The 17916-nt window shown below is 38.2% G+C and overlaps 1 protein-coding gene across 3 annotated transcripts; it reads right to left on the minus strand.

Moving 5' to 3' along the window:
- Positions 1-277: 277 nt before the first annotated feature.
- On the minus strand, positions 278-16525 carry ddx3x.S (DEAD-box helicase 3 X-linked S homeolog). Of its 3 annotated transcripts, XM_041583010.1 has the most exons (19): positions 16232-16525; positions 12771-12819; positions 12607-12657; positions 12389-12460; positions 11733-11861; positions 10056-10182; positions 9296-9454; positions 9083-9182; positions 8868-9003; positions 8227-8312; positions 7681-7779; positions 7013-7173; positions 6787-6931; positions 6180-6324; positions 5901-6082; positions 5701-5818; positions 3108-3261; positions 2863-2981; positions 278-2765 (listed from the first exon to the last, which is right to left on the minus strand). In XM_041583010.1, exons 1-19 carry the CDS (start codon positions 16274-16276, stop codon positions 2683-2685), a joined length of 2160 nt encoding a protein of 719 aa, XP_041438944.1. In that variant the 5' UTR covers positions 16277-16525; the 3' UTR covers positions 278-2682.
- Positions 16526-17916: the final 1391 nt, after the last annotated feature.

A 17916-nucleotide genomic window follows, 5' to 3' on the forward strand; every position in this document is an offset into this window, starting at 1 on the left:
CACAGTAAGTGTATTTAGTGGGTTTTAGCAAATGAATATTTCGAACACCCTGTCTGGTAAACCTCGTCTTTTACCCAAGCTTTTTAAACATTGCAACATCTAAATAGTGTTTCCACCAATGTGACTTTGATATACCTTATTTTTAAATTGAAAAAAGGCATTGCTGTTGAACTTCATTTTATAGATCTTACCTGCACAGAAGTCCGAGTAGGTGGTTTTATATTTACAGACACATACATAAAAAAATGACTGCATGATAAGAAACTACACACAGTTGTAATGTTTTGCTGTTCCAACTTTTATTTTAATAAAATCAGTAATGCACAGCACATGCAGTGCTAAGCATCTAAACTAGTACAATAAGCATGGACTAAACTAGAGCGACTTGAGTCAATCTTGACATTTAGCAAGTTTGAATCCATTCATTGCATATTTTAAATATGTATAAACCTCATCTTGTTCAGATATTGCTGCCAAAATTCCTTGCTAATATGTAATCATTGAAGACAAGTCACTGATTATACCAGTAGGACAAGAGAACCACATGTTGAGGATTGCAATGTGCCAGACATTCATTGAAATAAAAATATATCACACAACTAAACAAAACTCACGCAACAAACATCTGAGAATCTGGACACTTCACGCATGTTTTTGAAGTGTTGCAATATCTTAAGACAAGTGTTATCAAAACCTTGGCATGTTCAATTTTAAATTGCCCATTCAATTTCAGTTACACCAGAAAGTTATGGCTGCACAGCCAATACTGGGTCTGCTTAAATTGACTTAAGAGTTTAATATGACTTAACATTAAAAGCTCACGCTACCCCGAAATATATAATTTCACGCATACGTTGACATTCAACATTCAAGTGCCAGTGTTTTTGTACTGTCTTTTGGTCAAGTTTCTTTAAACTTTCAAAGAATCACTTAGGCTTACAAAAATAAATATTTGTCAAAATGTTCAATAAATATTACACAAAACTAGCAGCAAAAAGTATCTAGAAATCCTTTGTGTGCAAAATAGTTTCCTTCCCAAGCTACCATACCCATGGTCCCAAATTTCGAATCTCATTCTTGCGCTACACTCCTAGCAGTGTCTTGCCATCTCAGAGACAAAATAAGATTTAAGGTTAAGGACACTCGCACAAGACTTGTATAAAAATTCTGAATGTGCAATAAAAAGAAGTTTGTATAAAGTTATGGGCAAAATGTACACGGGCCACATCTATTTTTAAATAGCACCATAACAAATGACCTCAATACTGTCAAGTGCACCTACAAAAAAATTTTAGAGCAAGGCACAATACACTTAAAATCTATTGCACTGTAGACTTTTCTGCCTTCACATGCCACTGAAGTTAAAAAATTCAACCCCAAACTAAGCTAAATTTCAAGTGGCAGAGGCATTAGAGGTGGGAATTAGTCTTTGGCCAGATTTAGCATTGACATACTAAATACAATGGAAACCTATGCAACTAAAACTGGCTAAACTGCACGCTATTAGCAGATTTGACACCTTGTGCAGTTATGTACATTTTCCACTGTTGATCTTCAAGATTTCAATTTACTCTTCAGGAGCCATGTTAGAAAGTCTACTGTAAGCCAAGTATGTTTAAACCTCTCAACGCAGCTTGAACAGAGCAATGTGAATCTGCATTAAAATAAAGCCTGCTGCTTAAATCTTTCTTTTCATATCCTCTTGACCAAAAAACATCAACACTAGCATGCGTTTAGACCAAAATCAGTCAGGCCCGTCACAGAGCCACATACTGCTGTGGCCAGCCATTCTATTTATCTTCAGGACAGGCATATGTCAATTTATAGATGATACCTCCTAAAAACTACTTAAAGTTTCAGATTGTTAAACGTTTCCTGTAATGATCGGCCCTCATTTGGCAAATCCACAAGTTTACTGATCTGCCTTAACATTGTTAAAATAATTGCCGTATTCACTTGCATTCTCTGAAAACAGTGCTTAACATGTATGATTGACATTCATACACCTTAGTGACTGGAATGGCTTAATAAAAAAAACAAAAAAAAAAAACGACTTCTGGTTTGAGTACCTTTTCCAGGATAGAGTGAGCAAATCAGAACTTAACTTGGTACAGTGTTCCACATTAGAAATTATTTCTTCTGATATGCTTCAAGGTGTTTTGCCCCAAAGTGGCAAGTAAACAGAAGCCCTAATGCAGGGTTACCGCACAAGTTTTTCCTTGTAATATTAATGCATGGATGAAGAGAATCCTGTTTTGAGTTGTATCACACCTGTGTGCCAAGGTTTGATTTTGCCCAAGTTCAATAAATTTATTTTGTCTCAAAATTTATACCTTGAGCAATACTGAGCCAACAGGACATCAAAATAAAAAGTTGTCTAAAGTTAAAGGCACAGTACATTAACAAACAAATTATCCTCAGTCAAAATAAATGCAGTTGTTGGGAGGGGATGGATCTGGGTTTTAATCCAACACTACAGCAATGAAATCTTCAACACCTTCAGGGTGGTCTTAATTCTATTGTTTACTTTCTTTGCGGCCCAGAGCTCCCTTGAAAAGAAAATTCAGTGGAGAATCACAGCTGGTAATGTACAAGTTCTTGAAGCTACACAAGGTATAGTCTGGCTAAGTTACATGTGGTTTCCATATTAGCTTGTTTAAGTCATTTCAGCTGCAGACTAATTTAGTTGCCCCACCAGTCAACCTGGGAGCTGCCCCCGTAGTTGCCTCCATATCCGTCACTGTTATAGAAGCCACCATAGCCACCTGTGGAAACAGGAAATGTAATAGAAAGGTGTAAGCAATTCAGTCATTTTAGTCCAAGTACAACCATTTAGCCTAATCACCCGTCAACTTTACTCACCTCCAAATCCCCTGCTGCCTCCATGACCACTGCTTCGACCACCGCGGCTGCTGCCAAAGCTGCTACCCGCACCGCTACTCTGACGATAGTCTTTGGCACCGAATCCACCACTGAAACGACTAAAGAGAAAAAAAACTAGTTAACAAGAAAAAAACAAAACAAAGAAAATCTAAGAAATACTCAATTTCAGTATGACAACAATTTCAAAACCCCATTACATAAAAGATCCAGGAAATCCCAAATACCTCTTTGAACGCCCACGACTGCTGCTCTTATGATGCTGTTCATATGCCATGTTCTCCAACCAAGAAGGAACCTCCTGTTTTGCTTCCACAAGCAGATCCAGCAAATCTTTTGTTATGTTTATGTTCTTCTCGTTGAAAAAAGATGTTGCAAGACCTTGAAAACAAAAAAAATAACACACATTAGAACAGCAATACCCAAATGAAAGGTCTCAGGGTTAAAAACAAGTGCCCTTTGCTGCCCTCACAGGAAGTGCAGCTTTCTCTCAGCGAAGCACCAGAGTGTATACCTTCATATTGGTGTAATTTAATTGCCAGTATATATAGTTTACTTCATGAGGCACTTTTGCAATATTAACCATGCAAGTTGACCTTTGACAAATGCCCCATGAAAGGTTGGGAGTGTAACTTTGTATGTACAGACAGTTTTAAGCCATAGTTAGTTGACTAAAAGATTAATGTACAAATATGCATCCCAATAAAAATGCCACAATGTTTGCACTGCAAAACAAAGCAAAAATTGGGCAATGCTCAAAAAAAGCTTGCATAAATGCAGCAGTCCCTTCTTTATCTTGCGTGTTTTACATAGACTGCAATGGATCCCAATATCAAGGTAGATTTTTTTCACCTACGGGTAAAGCGGATTTCAGGCAATTGTGACATTGCTCCTATACCCAATTTACGTACACACTGTCTAAATGTATAAGTCATAAAGGTTGTTTTTTTTTACCAACTCCAGCACAGGAAGAGTGATATGTATTAGCAGTACATAAACATGTACACACATGCAGAATCTCAGGCATGGTATACGATACACTTTCAAAACTACAGGGTTCAACTAGATGGCATACCACCATAGATACATATCTAGTTACAACATAAGGCAAAGCCCAACTGTCTTCAGTCACAGGTTAGTTTAACTAGTCAGAATTTACAACTACAATTTTTTACAATGTTCGTGCTTCTATGCTACTTATCTGTAACAAAATTGGTGTCTGTAATACATTAAAAATTGTCCACTCTACACAAGTCAATTTCTCCATATCTAGGTCAATACACCCGACCTAAACAGAATTTATGCTGTACAATAACCAGGAACAAATAATGCTTGAAAAACACCCACGATTAAACTTAAGGGTGCTACAAGCACCTGGAGGGGGCCTAGCACTACCCAATCTTAAACTATATTTCCTCGCAGCCCAATTGGTCTATGCCCATTGGTGGTTTGTCCCGGATCTGAGCAACTCAGCAGTGGTCTTAGAAGCCGCGGTAATAGGCTCCCTTGAGGCCCTTGCTAAACTCCCTTACCGAGGTGTCTCCCCCCCCATCACATTACCACTACTCCTATGCATACGGTGGTACAGGTATTTCAGAAGTCTCAAAAACTGGTTCGGAGAACCTCTAAAGCCTGGTCCCCCCATACCCCGTTATGGGGCAATAATTGCCTCCCTCATTTTCATTCACTCCCGGACATTGCCAGATGGGCACAGATGGGGATTAAAACTCTTGGAGATATAGTCTATGAGGGTGAATGTAAAATGTATGCCACAATACAACAGGAAGCCCATCCTCACCCAGATCTGTTATTTCGCTACCTGCAGCTACGCCATGCTTTCAATGTACAATTTCCAACAAGGCCTGTAAATTTGGAGGTGACAACCCTTGAGACCTATTTACACAGATTAGACCTGACAAAGCCCCTATCCTGGTTGTATACAATACTATCTACCGCTGGCCCCTCTCCCCTTGAGAGAGTTAAGGGCAAATGGCAAAGTGATATCCCTGACTTGGATGAGGAAAAATGGAAGGACGCACTCAAACTTGTCACACAGATATCTATCTCTATGAGAGACAGGCTTATACAAATAAAATTTTTAAATAGAGTTTACTTAACCCCCTACCGCCTGGCACAAATTTATGAAAATGTATCAGATCTATGTCCCAAGTGCAGAGTGGAGCCTGGTACCATGTTCCATATTTTCTGGTCCTGTCCGATAACCCAGAAATTTTGGAGTGCTATACTCCAATACTTGAATGAGAAGCTCGCACTACCAAGTATTCGTTCACCAGAAACCTGTTTGTTGGGAATAACAGGGGACTTGCAGCTACGTTCTTATTCTAGAATCTGTTACCTACAGCTCCTATATTATGCCAAAAAAGCCATATTAATGCATTGGAAATCACTCAACCCTCCTACAATACAATATTGGATTAAACTGATAAATGACTCTCTCACAAGCCAGAAACTGACTTATGTGTCAAGGGGCTGCCCCGACAAATTTGAGGCGATATGGGGCACCTGGATAAGTGTGCAAACTGGTTAACTGCATATGTTCTAATATCATGGATATGTCAATTTATACCTTACCCCCCCCCTCCCTCCTTCTCTCTCAACTTTCTTTCTTCTAAACTTTCTTTTGATCTGTACATGTTTAATGTTTTAAAATTTAAAATAAAAACTTTTAAAAAAAAATAATGCTTGAAAAAAATTGTGAAATAAATAGGAGGAATGATTGTATATCCATGTTAAAACACTACAAATATTTTAACTTAAACTACAAGTACTTCCAAAAACTTTGCATACAAGATGACCTACCAAGATTCCCTACACGTCCAGTACGACCAATACGATGTACATATTCTTCAATGTCACTTGGTAGATCAAAGTTTATGACATGCTTTACATTTGAAATGTCAAGACCTCTAGCTGCTACCTGCATCGAAAGAAGAGAAGTTAAAGTCTGGGGGAAGAATGGGGGGGGGGGGAGAAATAAATGTTACAACATGAAGGCTTACAGCAGTGGCAACAAGGATTGGGCTTTTTCCTGATCGGAATTGGTGAAGTGCTTCTTCTCTGTCTCTCTGAGACCTATCTCCATGGATGCTTGTACAGGCATAACCTTCATGGTACAAGAAGTCTTCAAGTGCATCTGCACCCTTTTTGGTCTCCACAAAGACAAGAGTTAAGGAATCTTTCCCTAAAAAAAAAAAACAAAAATGTATAAGCATAAAGTAAGGGAGAAAGCACAACATGAACACAAAGGACCATCAAGGAGAAAAAAAAACTAAACTCACCAGTTGCATTAAGGAGGTCAAGCAAAAATGAACGTTTATCCATCTCCTCAACCCAAACAACCTTTTGAGTTATATTTTCTGAAGTAGAACCAACTCTACCAACTGCCAAGAAAATATATTCATCCAAGAAGTCTCTGGCAAGTATCTACAAAAGAATGTTATAAATAAAAGCTCAGAGCCATCAATACTAGACTACAGCTTGTAACCACTGACAAAAAAAAAAAAAAAAAAAAAAAAAAAAATCTTCCCAAAAACAAGTGAATACAAAAACATTAGGACATGAGAGCAGGCCTGACTGGTTTGGTGCTTAATGGGGCATGAAATGTGTTTGGCTTGCTCGTTCATGTCAAAAATGTTTTTAGTATTAGCTCTTTGTGCTTCACTTTTTGGGAAGACTAATTTTGTCATGCTGTACTTTCATAGTCTGGGGTGAATAGTTGAGGTTTTCCCCCCATATTTACTTGTCACTACATTACAAATTTACTGAGACAGTGCACACCACACCATTTTCCATTACCTTGCATTGTAACAAAACTGAAACTCAGCAAATTAATTCATCATCAATTATGATTAAAAGTATCAATATTCCTAGTGTTAAATGAAATACCTGAATCTCTTTGGGGAAAGTGGCACTGAACATCATAGTCTGTCTTACACCTTTGGGTGGCATAGTGTCTTGTTCAACAATCCGACGAATCTGAGGTTCAAAACCCATGTCAAGCATTCTGTCTGCTTCATCTAGTACCAAATACCTTTAAAATGGAAAAAATGGTAATTATATTGGAAAACACTGAAATCCTTTCAGACCCAATGGCAAGAGGGTAATCACATACTTGCAAAAGTCTAAGCCAATCTTTCCCCTCTCCATCATGTCAACAAGACGTCCAGGAGTGGCAACAAGTAGATGACAACCACGTTCCAAGTCTCGTATCTGCTGCCCAATATCAGCCCCACCATAGACTACACATGGGCGAACTCTGGACCTATATGCAAACTGAATAAGGATAGGGTCAGTACTGCAAGAGCAGACAAGTATTTTTACATTTCAAATAAAAGTAACTAGGAATACATAGTTAGATTTGCAGCTACAATAATGCTCTAAAAGTATAAATAATCTAGCAGTGAACATATCAGGAAATTCAGAACATTCAAGTTCATACTGACCTGAAATGGTCACATTAAAAGAAGAGGCCTGATATTACCCAGCAAATAGCGGAAGCAACTTACTCCCTAAAGGGTATGGATTCTGAAGCTTTGTGCACTGCCGCCAAATGTACCGCAAAACTAAATTTATTTTTTATTAATTGCTTAGGGAACATTCAGTTAATATGAAAAAAGCAGCCTAAAGGATAGACCTTTATTGGTTAATGTGCCAATTTTAAAAAACATTCCAGTTTATTTCAAAGCAAATCAGATTACTCATTTTGACTTACAATTTTTGCCTTTTTGGGGTATGTAAGCATTAAAGCTACCCACTTAAAACCTTAAAATGACCACTCACCTTTCGAGCCTCTTCATAGATTTGTACTGCTAGCTCTCTGGTAGGTGCCAAAACAAGAGAAAGTGGAAACTGTTTGCGTCTACCATATCTTCCATTTTCCTGAAAAGGTAGTTTAGAATTAGGTTCATATAGACCATTCTGCAACAAGTTCAAACAGATACTTTAGACCCAATGCAGGTCTAGAATCTATCTGTAGGCTTATGCTTCTAGCAAGTTCTGCCAGCAGCCCTCAGGGACAACTGCAGTAAGCAAATATAACCCATGCTGTAGAGCTGGCCAGCCGATTGAAGCAAATGTACCAGCATATGCTCTAAATTACATTGTGGATTTTCCAGCTGGTTAAAAAATAAAAAGAGTAGTTCTATACATGTAGCACTTACAAGCTAGTAAGGTTCGATAAATGACAATTACAAAGCAAGTATCATACTTAAGGGCTCTTTCACCAAACTACTTTTTAATGTACCGAATCGGAGGTTCATTTATTTATTAATCTTCCGGCAAATAATATACCATAAAGAATGCATATAAACTTTAGACACAGAATACCTGTAAGTGCTTCATTGCATCACCAGGCCCATCTGCATAGATCTGACTCAATATGGGCAGAAGAAATGCTGCAGTTTTCCCAGATCCTTAAAAAAAAAAAAAAATTTACAGTTTTAAATTATAATTGGATACTGTTAAATCCACTCATTTACATACATTACTGAAGAAGAACATGGATCACATAATGGTTAAGTGAACTGCAGATCAATTGAAGTTTATCCAAGTAGCAGAATGTAACTATTACCCTTGTTTTTAACTTTTACAGCAGACAGTGGGAAATTATGAAACGTAAGCATTCGTAAACATTGTTCGCTCTTCCTACCACAATCTTGTTACAGAGGAGAGTGAAGTAAAGATTGCTTGGTGGCCAGTCATGCAAGTTTTTGGCTTAAGGACAGATTATTGACCAATGTAGGAGTGTTCTAGCAGTTGAGAGGTCAGGCAACAACATAGGTTTTAGTTTGCCTGTTTTTTAGGTCGCAGGCAGTGCATTGCCTCAATCATATAATTCTGCATTACAAGGCAGTTCTACACAATAGCACCTCAATAGATGCAACTCCAACTACATTATTTTTTTCATAAATATATTCTTTTTAAGCCAGAAACATCACAACTGACATGAACACCTGTAAACGAATTACCTGTCTGAGCACAAGCCATCAAGTCCCGTTTCTCTATGATTATTGGAATTGCATGTTTCTGCACTGGGGTTGGTCGCGTGTAACGGGTTAGCTGAATGTTTCCCATGATAATTTCACCCATAGTAACATCATGAAACTAAATGGAAAAGGCAACGGGTTAACCACTATAAACATTACAGAAGAAAAAAAAAAAAAAAAATCCCAATAATACATACACTTTCTATGTGTGGTGGGCAATTGCTGCCTGTTGCTTCAACTGGAATGTCGTCATACTTCTCGAAATTAATGCCAGTATTGCTCCCAGAGAAAAGTTCCCTTTAGGAAAAAAAAAAAAAAAAAAAAAAAAAAAAGCGCAAGATCTGGTAAATAAGCTGCTACAAAAAAAAAAAAAAACAAAAAAAAAATAAGCCAACTGTAGTAATACTTACTGTTCTACACGGTCATTTGGAGCGAGAGGTTTTGACCAGTCATCCTCATCATTTCTATCATCTGACCAACGGCTGTTACCTCTGTCAAATCTACCAAAGCCACTCTTATCACTTCTGTTACCCATTCCATCAAAGCCATCTTGACGACGGTCATCAGTTCTAAATCCAAGTCAAAAAATGGAGTGTTTCAGGATGAAGATCCAGGGACTTCAACATTTATATTCATATATATATTGAAAAGGAGATGTCCACTTTCACTATATCCACCAAAAACCCTTTCATATCAATTTTCCTTGATATGGTCTAGCAATTTTAACTATTCAGATTCATCAAGAGCAAGATTACACTTTGTTATGCCTTACTAGTTATATGTATACTATTTTTAAAAGATACAAATACCATATGGAATAGAGTACAAATTGACTGTAGAAGTTAAAAATCAAGCAAGTTGGCTTGGAAATGCTGGCAAGATAAAAACCATTCTGCTCCTTTGCACTACCAGTATAGAAGTTCTTACCTGAGGCTGTTTACCAGCTTAAGCTGAAGTGGCCAGGGTGAGTGTTCAGCACACAGAACTACCCTTTTTTAGGAAAGGAATTTATGCTTGTGTATAAATAAAAAGGTAGAGTTTCAAGTTACTGATCATGTAAATGCTGTACAAATTCCATGACAGAAACAGGCCATTACATGTAAGTAAAAAGAAAAACTAACATTTATTGTTCAGTTACTAATCAGAACACCAAGTGTTTTAAATGCTCACCTTCTGGATCCACTTCCTCTCTCATTAAATAAGCTTCCTTTGCCCCGGTCACCCCTAGAGCCAAAACTGCTGTATGCATCTTTGTCTCTGCCTGAATTCCACCCAGAGTTGTCTTTGTCATAAAAGCCTTAGAATAATAATAAAAAAAAAAAAAAAATACAATGCTCAAGAGATGCCAAGCACAGTACTTTCAGTATTAATTCTAATATCAAACCATCAAAAGCTGCTTCAAAAATTTATACAATATCACAAGTCAGAGCTATTGCTCAAAAGGTATTTTCAAACAGTGTTCTTCTGTTCTTAGAGATACCGGTATGGGATCAGTTATCCTGAAACCAATTACCAAGAAAGCTCCATATTATGGAAAGGGGGACTGCCAGACTTATTACCGAAGTAAAATGTAAAATATATATTAGTTACATTGTATTATAGTGTGCATTTTAATGAAATGCTTTTTGTATAATCATTTTGGTTAAGGACACTCATTTTCATGCAATGCTTAAGAATTAAATGAAGGAAGCCAGTATTGCACACAATATTCCATGTCAAACATTTTTAGAAGTGATTTGTTTCTTTGTCAATTACTTCTGCTTTGCATGTGAAGAAGACAAGAGCCTCTTCGATGAAAAAGTTGTAAAGACCCACTTCCCTGGCTCTACAAAAGAATCCTGTGTATAAGGTACAGCACATAGGAAATGCCAAGTAAACAGAATTTTTAGGCATATATCCGGTTTCCATCCAACAACTCCTGCATAAAAATGTTTCAGGTGAGTGGTGCATGGGAACTGGTAAGTTAGAGTTATGCAGTCTATATCAGGACTAAATTCCCAATTAAAAGGTGTTTATTAGTGATGAGCAAAATTCTTCTTCACCAAGTTTTGCAATAAAAATAACGCTCATAGGGAGAAATCTATAGGGAGAAAATTCGTCAGATGACTACGCAGCCAGCGCAACATTGTCAGGTGAAAATTTCACTCAGACAACGCAAAATCACTAACATGCAAAATTGCGTCCAGGGAGCCCAACGCTGACGAAGTTGTGCTAGCGTCAAGTTTAATGGGTGTATATGTTGCATCAAATACATTATACAAGGCCAGGGAACCTTAAGAATAGAGATTTGTTATATTGCCCTACACATGTGCCCAGTGTATATTGTATGTGCCATATGGTAGGAAATTTATGGGGGAGCCCGGGTAGCCAAAAAAAAAAAAATGTACGGACTTTTGCAGCCCATCACCCTGAAATAGGGAAAAAGACACCAAGAGTTTTTTGGGACTTAGAAAAAATGTCCACAAAATATTGAGGAAGCCCTATCTACTCCATTGCACTTTGCCTTGTCTGAGCTGGCGAAGGCAAGTCTGGCGTAACAGGCAACGTTCAGTAAAATCCGCATCATAGTGAATTTGCGGAGTTACGTCCATTTGCCACAGCGCAAATTCGTTCGTAAATTGGCAAAGTTCCAAAATGACGTCAAGCTGGCGAAAATGGTTTTTTTGTCGCCCATAGACTTAAGTGCATGTTAGCAAATTTTTGATGAAGCAAAACGGCAAATTTGCCCATCACTAGTGTTTAGTACTTCAAGAGGTGGGAGGCAGAGCTACACATAGGCCATATTTTGCTAGCAACAAATCTCTGCAGGTGCTGCACACAAATTTACTTTAAAAAGGAACTTAATACCTCTGTCAGATCTTCCAGAACCACGGCTTCCATAGCCACTTCGATCATAACCATTCATACGACTGTCATGGTCATCATTCATCCCATTGATGTAGCCATTCCCACCATGACCAGAGTCAAAGTTGGAGTCTTAAAAGGAAAGACATCACATTAAGAAACTGACCGCCACAAAAGGCTTCTCTATTCAGTTCTAAAATAATCAAGTGTGACAGAACTAGTTTCTAAAAAGCAAGCTAAGCAAGCTGACAAGATTCAGAGTAATGCATGTTACTTGCACACTGCTTATCAAACTTGTGATCAGATGCTTTAAAAAAAAAAAAAAAAAAAAAAATTTACAGTAAGTCATAAGAAATCTTCGGTTCACAAACTGTTCTCCATAAAGCTTCACAGAAATCAGGAAAAGCTCTACAGTTTGTTAAAAGCCTGCATTTTGTCAACCCAACTTTTAACTGGAGAATAAAATGAAGGTTAGAAAATGAAATATCTACTTTTGATTAACATTAACTTATGAAGCCAAGTTGAAACATTGATTTTCAACAGTGTGCGCAAAGTAGTAGATTTGGAGCAGATTAAGTTCCACGGCAATTCACAGCTCAATGGCTAGCTTATTCAGGCCAAGCTATTTGCAGCCAACACACCAAGCCAGTTAATCATACCATTTCTTTGGGACCACCAATCACCGTATCCCTTATACACATCTACTGCTGGGTATTGACACCTTGGATAACCTACATGACAATAAATCTTTCAGTATATAGTTCACCAATTTCGCTAAAACTGGTGCATATAGTTACGAATAGGACCATTATATATGCTGTAATGTATCAACATTTCACAGCAAGTTTATCTTGAGCAAATTAAGGAAATTACTAACCATGCCTTGAGGCTTCTTTGTTTCTCAAATGCGGAGGGATGTAACGTCCTTCTAAAAAAAATAAAAAAATAAAATAAAATATCAAGCCAGAACAGTAAACTGAAATTGCTTAACATAGCAATACCCCAAAATATCAAATACTGAATTTTGCATTTGCTACTTACTTATTCCAGCACCGTGAGCGTCAGCTGAATTCAAATCTAGGCCAGCAAACTGAAAAATTGAGAAATGCTCATAAGAGGTTTTAAATCTACCTTGAATGCATGCATACATTGGGCATTATAATGAAAATATATTTTTTAAAATATTTAACCTATGTTGACCGTGCTTAATCTGCAGCTTTTCAAATCAGATTACCCATAACTATTTTTAAATAAATGGTGAGACATCTACTGGCTAAGTGCAGTACTACATGCAAGTACAGAAAGAAAATCCTAAAATAAAATGGAAGCCCAGAAGTGAAAACAATTTGATGCAAAGATGTAATCTGTTTGAAAGTGGACAGCACCTTATGCATTAAACTTGTAGATTAGTAATATGTACAGGTCAAGAGTTTCCTGCAGGCACTTCAATATAAATATGCTTATGCCAAGGGCCTAAGCCCTTTGTTTTCCTCGGTGAAAAAAAGGTGCTTATTTTTGAATTCCAGGCTTGTTTTGGTTGCATAAAAACGAAGTATTGTGCCAAGCAGAGCCTTTAGTAGGCTGCCAGTGAACATAGGGGCTACCAAACAGCCATTCTCAGCCCTTATTTGGCACCTAATTAACTTTTTAATGCTTGTGTTGCTCCCCAACTCTTTTTACATTTGAATGTGGCTCACGGGTAAAAAAGGTTGGGGACCCCTGATCTAGACCATCACATCGGACTCAAGAACCAAGTCTACACAACAATTTATATATCAAGTTCCACTTTTCAGCTTTAATAAACATTAAATGGACAGTCAACACCTAAAAATAAAAAACCATTCATTTAAAAGTGGTTTGTTCCCCACTAAAGATTCCCATACGGTGCTTTAGCAACCTCCTGCCTTCGCTAAGCTGCAGCCTTTGAGAAGCTCATTATCAGAGCAATTTGTTTCTGCTCAGTAGGGTCAGAAAGTGCTAAAGTGACAGCCTTCATAATCGTTTAATGCCCAAAATAACAAACTATATACATTTCATAATTAAAATAGGCTATTCTTTAAGCTCATATTAAAACACATACTAAAAAAATTGTTTAGGGATGCTGGGTATTACAGGGAAACAAATCATCAAGGCAGAGATTTAGGTTCTTTTGCAACAGGTTAAATGTGAATTTGATTTACCCTCTAGTATTTGTTCCTTTCAAAAGGTTTTTTTTGTGCAAGGAAGTAACCAATAGGGTGGAGGCTTTTATAGCTATTCCTCTTCCAAAGCACCAGAAATATTCCACTGCACCAGGGCAGCACAGTGGAAGTTTTTTTTAGTACTCTAGCCTTGCAGTGCAGGGTCCCAAGTTCAATTCTCAAGTCTGCTCCAACAACCAAATAAAAACCCAGGCAGGTCAATTGGTCCTAGTGTGCGAGACCTTTGATTGCAAGCTCCACTAAATAAGTGGTAACTTCTGTAAAGCACTGCATAAACATGTCAGTGCAAAATAATCAATTGATATATACCAGCTCAACTGCTAAATTTAGAAGAAAAAAAAAAAAACACATTATGTCACTGGGTTTTGAGGCACCATGACAGCACCTCAGAATGCTAGACAATGCATAATATTTATCACTTCGTCCAAGATTTTGTAGAATAAAAAAAAAAAAATCTACATTGTTCAAAAAGTAACAAACCTGGCCCTGTTAACTGTTTTTAGAAGCAACTTTACACAAATTTCTCAGTATAAATAGGCTGTGCAAAAAAAAATAAAAAAATGAATATATATATATATATATATATATATATATATATATATATATATATATATATATATATATATATCTATCTATCTATCTATATCTATATCTTCTAATATAGTTTTGTAATGTAATGTATAAAGGCTGGATATGTAACATAATAACTACTTCCTGCTTTTCAGCTCTCCTGGTTTCCATGGATTGGTTAACAGACAGTAATCAGAGACTTGGGGGGGGGGGGGGCACATGGGTCATAACAGCTTGTTTTTTTTAATCTGAGCTGCATGCTGAGGATCAATTACAAACTCTCTTAGCAATTATGTCCACGTGGCTCCCTTCAAGTCGCCGACTAACTAGAGCTGCAAATTAGAAAGTTGGGTTGCATTCGGTTCGATATCTGTTCACTCCAGCCTTTCTAGATGACATTGATGGCTTACAATATTAGAAGTTTTTTTTTTTTTTTTTCCACATCATATTTACCCAGTTTTCACACAACGGTTCCTTTAAAAGCACTGACAAATGTTTATTGGAAAGTTTCATAGAATTAGGTTCTTTTTAGACTTTTTATTTTGGGGTTGACTTGCCCTTAAATATCTGGCAGAAAAACTACTGCCAACAGTGGCAGTTCCCAAGTCTAGAAAGGCTCCAATGGGCAGTGTTTTTTTGGCCTGAATACACTCAAGTGAGCATCACTGTGCATATGCAAGTGGTTCCCATATAAATTCCAAACTAATATATATATATATATATATATATATATATTCCCCAAAAAAATATATATAAGATCAGCGCCTGTGGCAACAGAACTTAAAAACCAGCATAGCGTAATACGTTCATTCAAAAGGGGCATCCCCTAGTGTTTCAAATGGCTTTGCCGAACGCGTTTCGCTGTTACTATCCGCTTCATCAGAGGCAGTATATGAATTCCCAGAGCGAGCGCTGAGTAGAATAGGTTAGTTGCGACTACTAATGGCGCACGAGGAAAACAAGCTTTTCTCCCCAGTCACAAGGAGAAAAAAAAAAATGCACTACCGGCACCAGCCACAAAAAAGCACATCCACTGAGGAAGTGACAAACGGCATTGTTCAGACTAGAGAGAGAGGCAGAGGCGGCCATTTCAGAGAAAAACTCGGCTTCGCGTAATGGTGGCCAGTCAGCGCTCAAGGATTGTACTATATGGGAGGGAGTAGCTGAATCCACTCCTCCCGAGTCCCCCTCTGAGTATCTGCATTGTCTCAAGTGTACGGGAAGCATTACTGCACCGGTCAGCAAATTTCAATACTGACCAACCGGCTTGTCAAATTTGTATGCGAATTGTCAACATACAGCCAAGTCCCTGAAACCCCGGCAACCTTAAAGGCGCCAGCGAATTCTGTAGATTAAAAGACGCATGTGGCAAAGCTTTTAAAAAACCCCAATGGAAAATGTGACGCGATGTGGAAAAGTAGTCCTTAGGGTACCGGGGAAACATAAGAATCATACGCAAGCGCTTGACCCTAGTGACGCACACTAGCAGCTACCGACACACGGAAATAAACAGTGAAAGAGGCACCAGGACTGGGCCTGGTCGGGAGGGGCAGTAGTCAGGTTTCCGCCATTACAAGTGCATATAAAGGAGTCTGCAGTGTAATTTAACTGCGCACGCAGGCGCCTGCCAATCAGACTAGGCCTCCTTTGTCTACGTTCAACTCGGCCATCACTAGCGCGCGGCAGAGACCCCATTTCCCACTAGGAGAGGATATCACACGGAATGCTTACCTGCTGGTCTAGACTGAGGACATTTTCCACGGCCACATGACTCATAACTAAAGGATAGAGAAGGTCGCGCTCCTTTCGTCAGGAAATCAGTTATACTAGGATGAAGTTGAAAGATCTCGGTGGATGAGTGATGTTACAGTTAATAGAATCGCCGTGATTGATGCTTGTTGTTACAATTGAACTACAAACACAAAAAAAAAAATAAAACTATAATGCGGCTAGAATGCCTTACAAAGACACCTAACACGCAATGCGTACAGTAAGAGAGGCTGCCCCCAACTGAACGCCTAAACTAGCCGGCCCGAGCTATTATATACGGAAGCAGCGCCAATGATGTCAACACGTTTTTGCTGGCGTAATAGGGGTGGGGATTGTGCCACGAGGTGCGCGCGTTCCCGAGAGAGAGCAGTACCGACATGTTGTTACTAGGTAGGGAGAATAGTGAGGTGCAAAAACTTGCGCATGGTGTTACGGTTCACCACTGGCCTCTGGTCTGAATGTCATAATATCTACCTCTGCCTGGCGCGTTGGATGTGGAATAAAGACTCGGCTTTGTCAAACTGCGCTTCAAATAAGTGTTTAGCGAAGGATGCCTTAAAGTGTACATAGCACACCCGGCCGGTAAAAAATGTTGGTTGATCCCAATGTTATTAATAGGGAAAAAAGATAAATATATAGGAAGGCTGGTATTTTTTTCCAGAAAAGGTGGCAACTCTAGATTAGGGCTTCCTAGTTTCCTCTTGAGATGCCTATGGCATATACTCAATGTTAGTTTATGTGCTTCTAAACCTGTTTGATTTAAATAGGACATTTTAGTTTAATTTCCATATGTAAGAGTTGAATTTAAGACATATAACATGAATTATTATTAACGTATTTATATAACGCCAACATATTGCGTAGCGCTGTAAAGTAAATGTGATTATACAACGAAATCACATGAATTCTATACATAGAACATATGGAGTTACATACATCACAATCAATACCGGTACAAAAGGTGAGGAAGGCCCTATGCAGAAAGAAGTCCAAAACAAATTTCACGGCCAGCGCCTGTGGCAATAAAGATTTAAAAAACTAATATGGTGTTGTATATTTTGTTGAAAGTGGCATCACCCAGTGTTTTATTATACTGAATTACAGGTGCCTAATCTTCCAATTTTCCCACTTACACCTCGATCTGGATTTATAGTTAACAATTCATATGGAAACTCAACTTTGATCCCATTAACCATACGGAGAAACTTCACCAGGTGGCCAAATTGCCTACTTACAGATCAGTGGAGTTGATTCAGCGTGTATCCCACACAGGTCATCCTCCAGCTGTGCACGTTCCTCCACATTTTTTGGGGGGATGTAGATATAGGGAAAAATTGATACAGAAAAAGTGTAATCCTATTTTATTAAAATACAAATCTTTAAAAACAGTTTCATTCACATTTTCATGATAAAATTACCGCATTTAGTCCATATCAGGTACTGTTTCCCAATGGAGTGGTTCTGCCGGCTTCTTGTAGATCCACCCCGTGTTAGGTTTCGTAGTCCCGATAGGTATCGCTTGAGGCAGAGTGAGGGTAGGTTTCTCGAAAGAAGTGCGTTTTCAGAGATTTCTTGAAAGCAAAAAGGTTGGGAGAAAGTCGGACAGACCGTGGGAGAGAGTTCAAGAGGAGGGGTGCAGCCCTTGC

This window comes from Xenopus laevis, chromosome 2S (genome assembly GCF_017654675.1).
Source record: "Xenopus laevis strain J_2021 chromosome 2S, Xenopus_laevis_v10.1, whole genome shotgun sequence".
NCBI classification, from domain to species: domain Eukaryota; kingdom Metazoa; phylum Chordata; class Amphibia; order Anura; family Pipidae; genus Xenopus; species Xenopus laevis.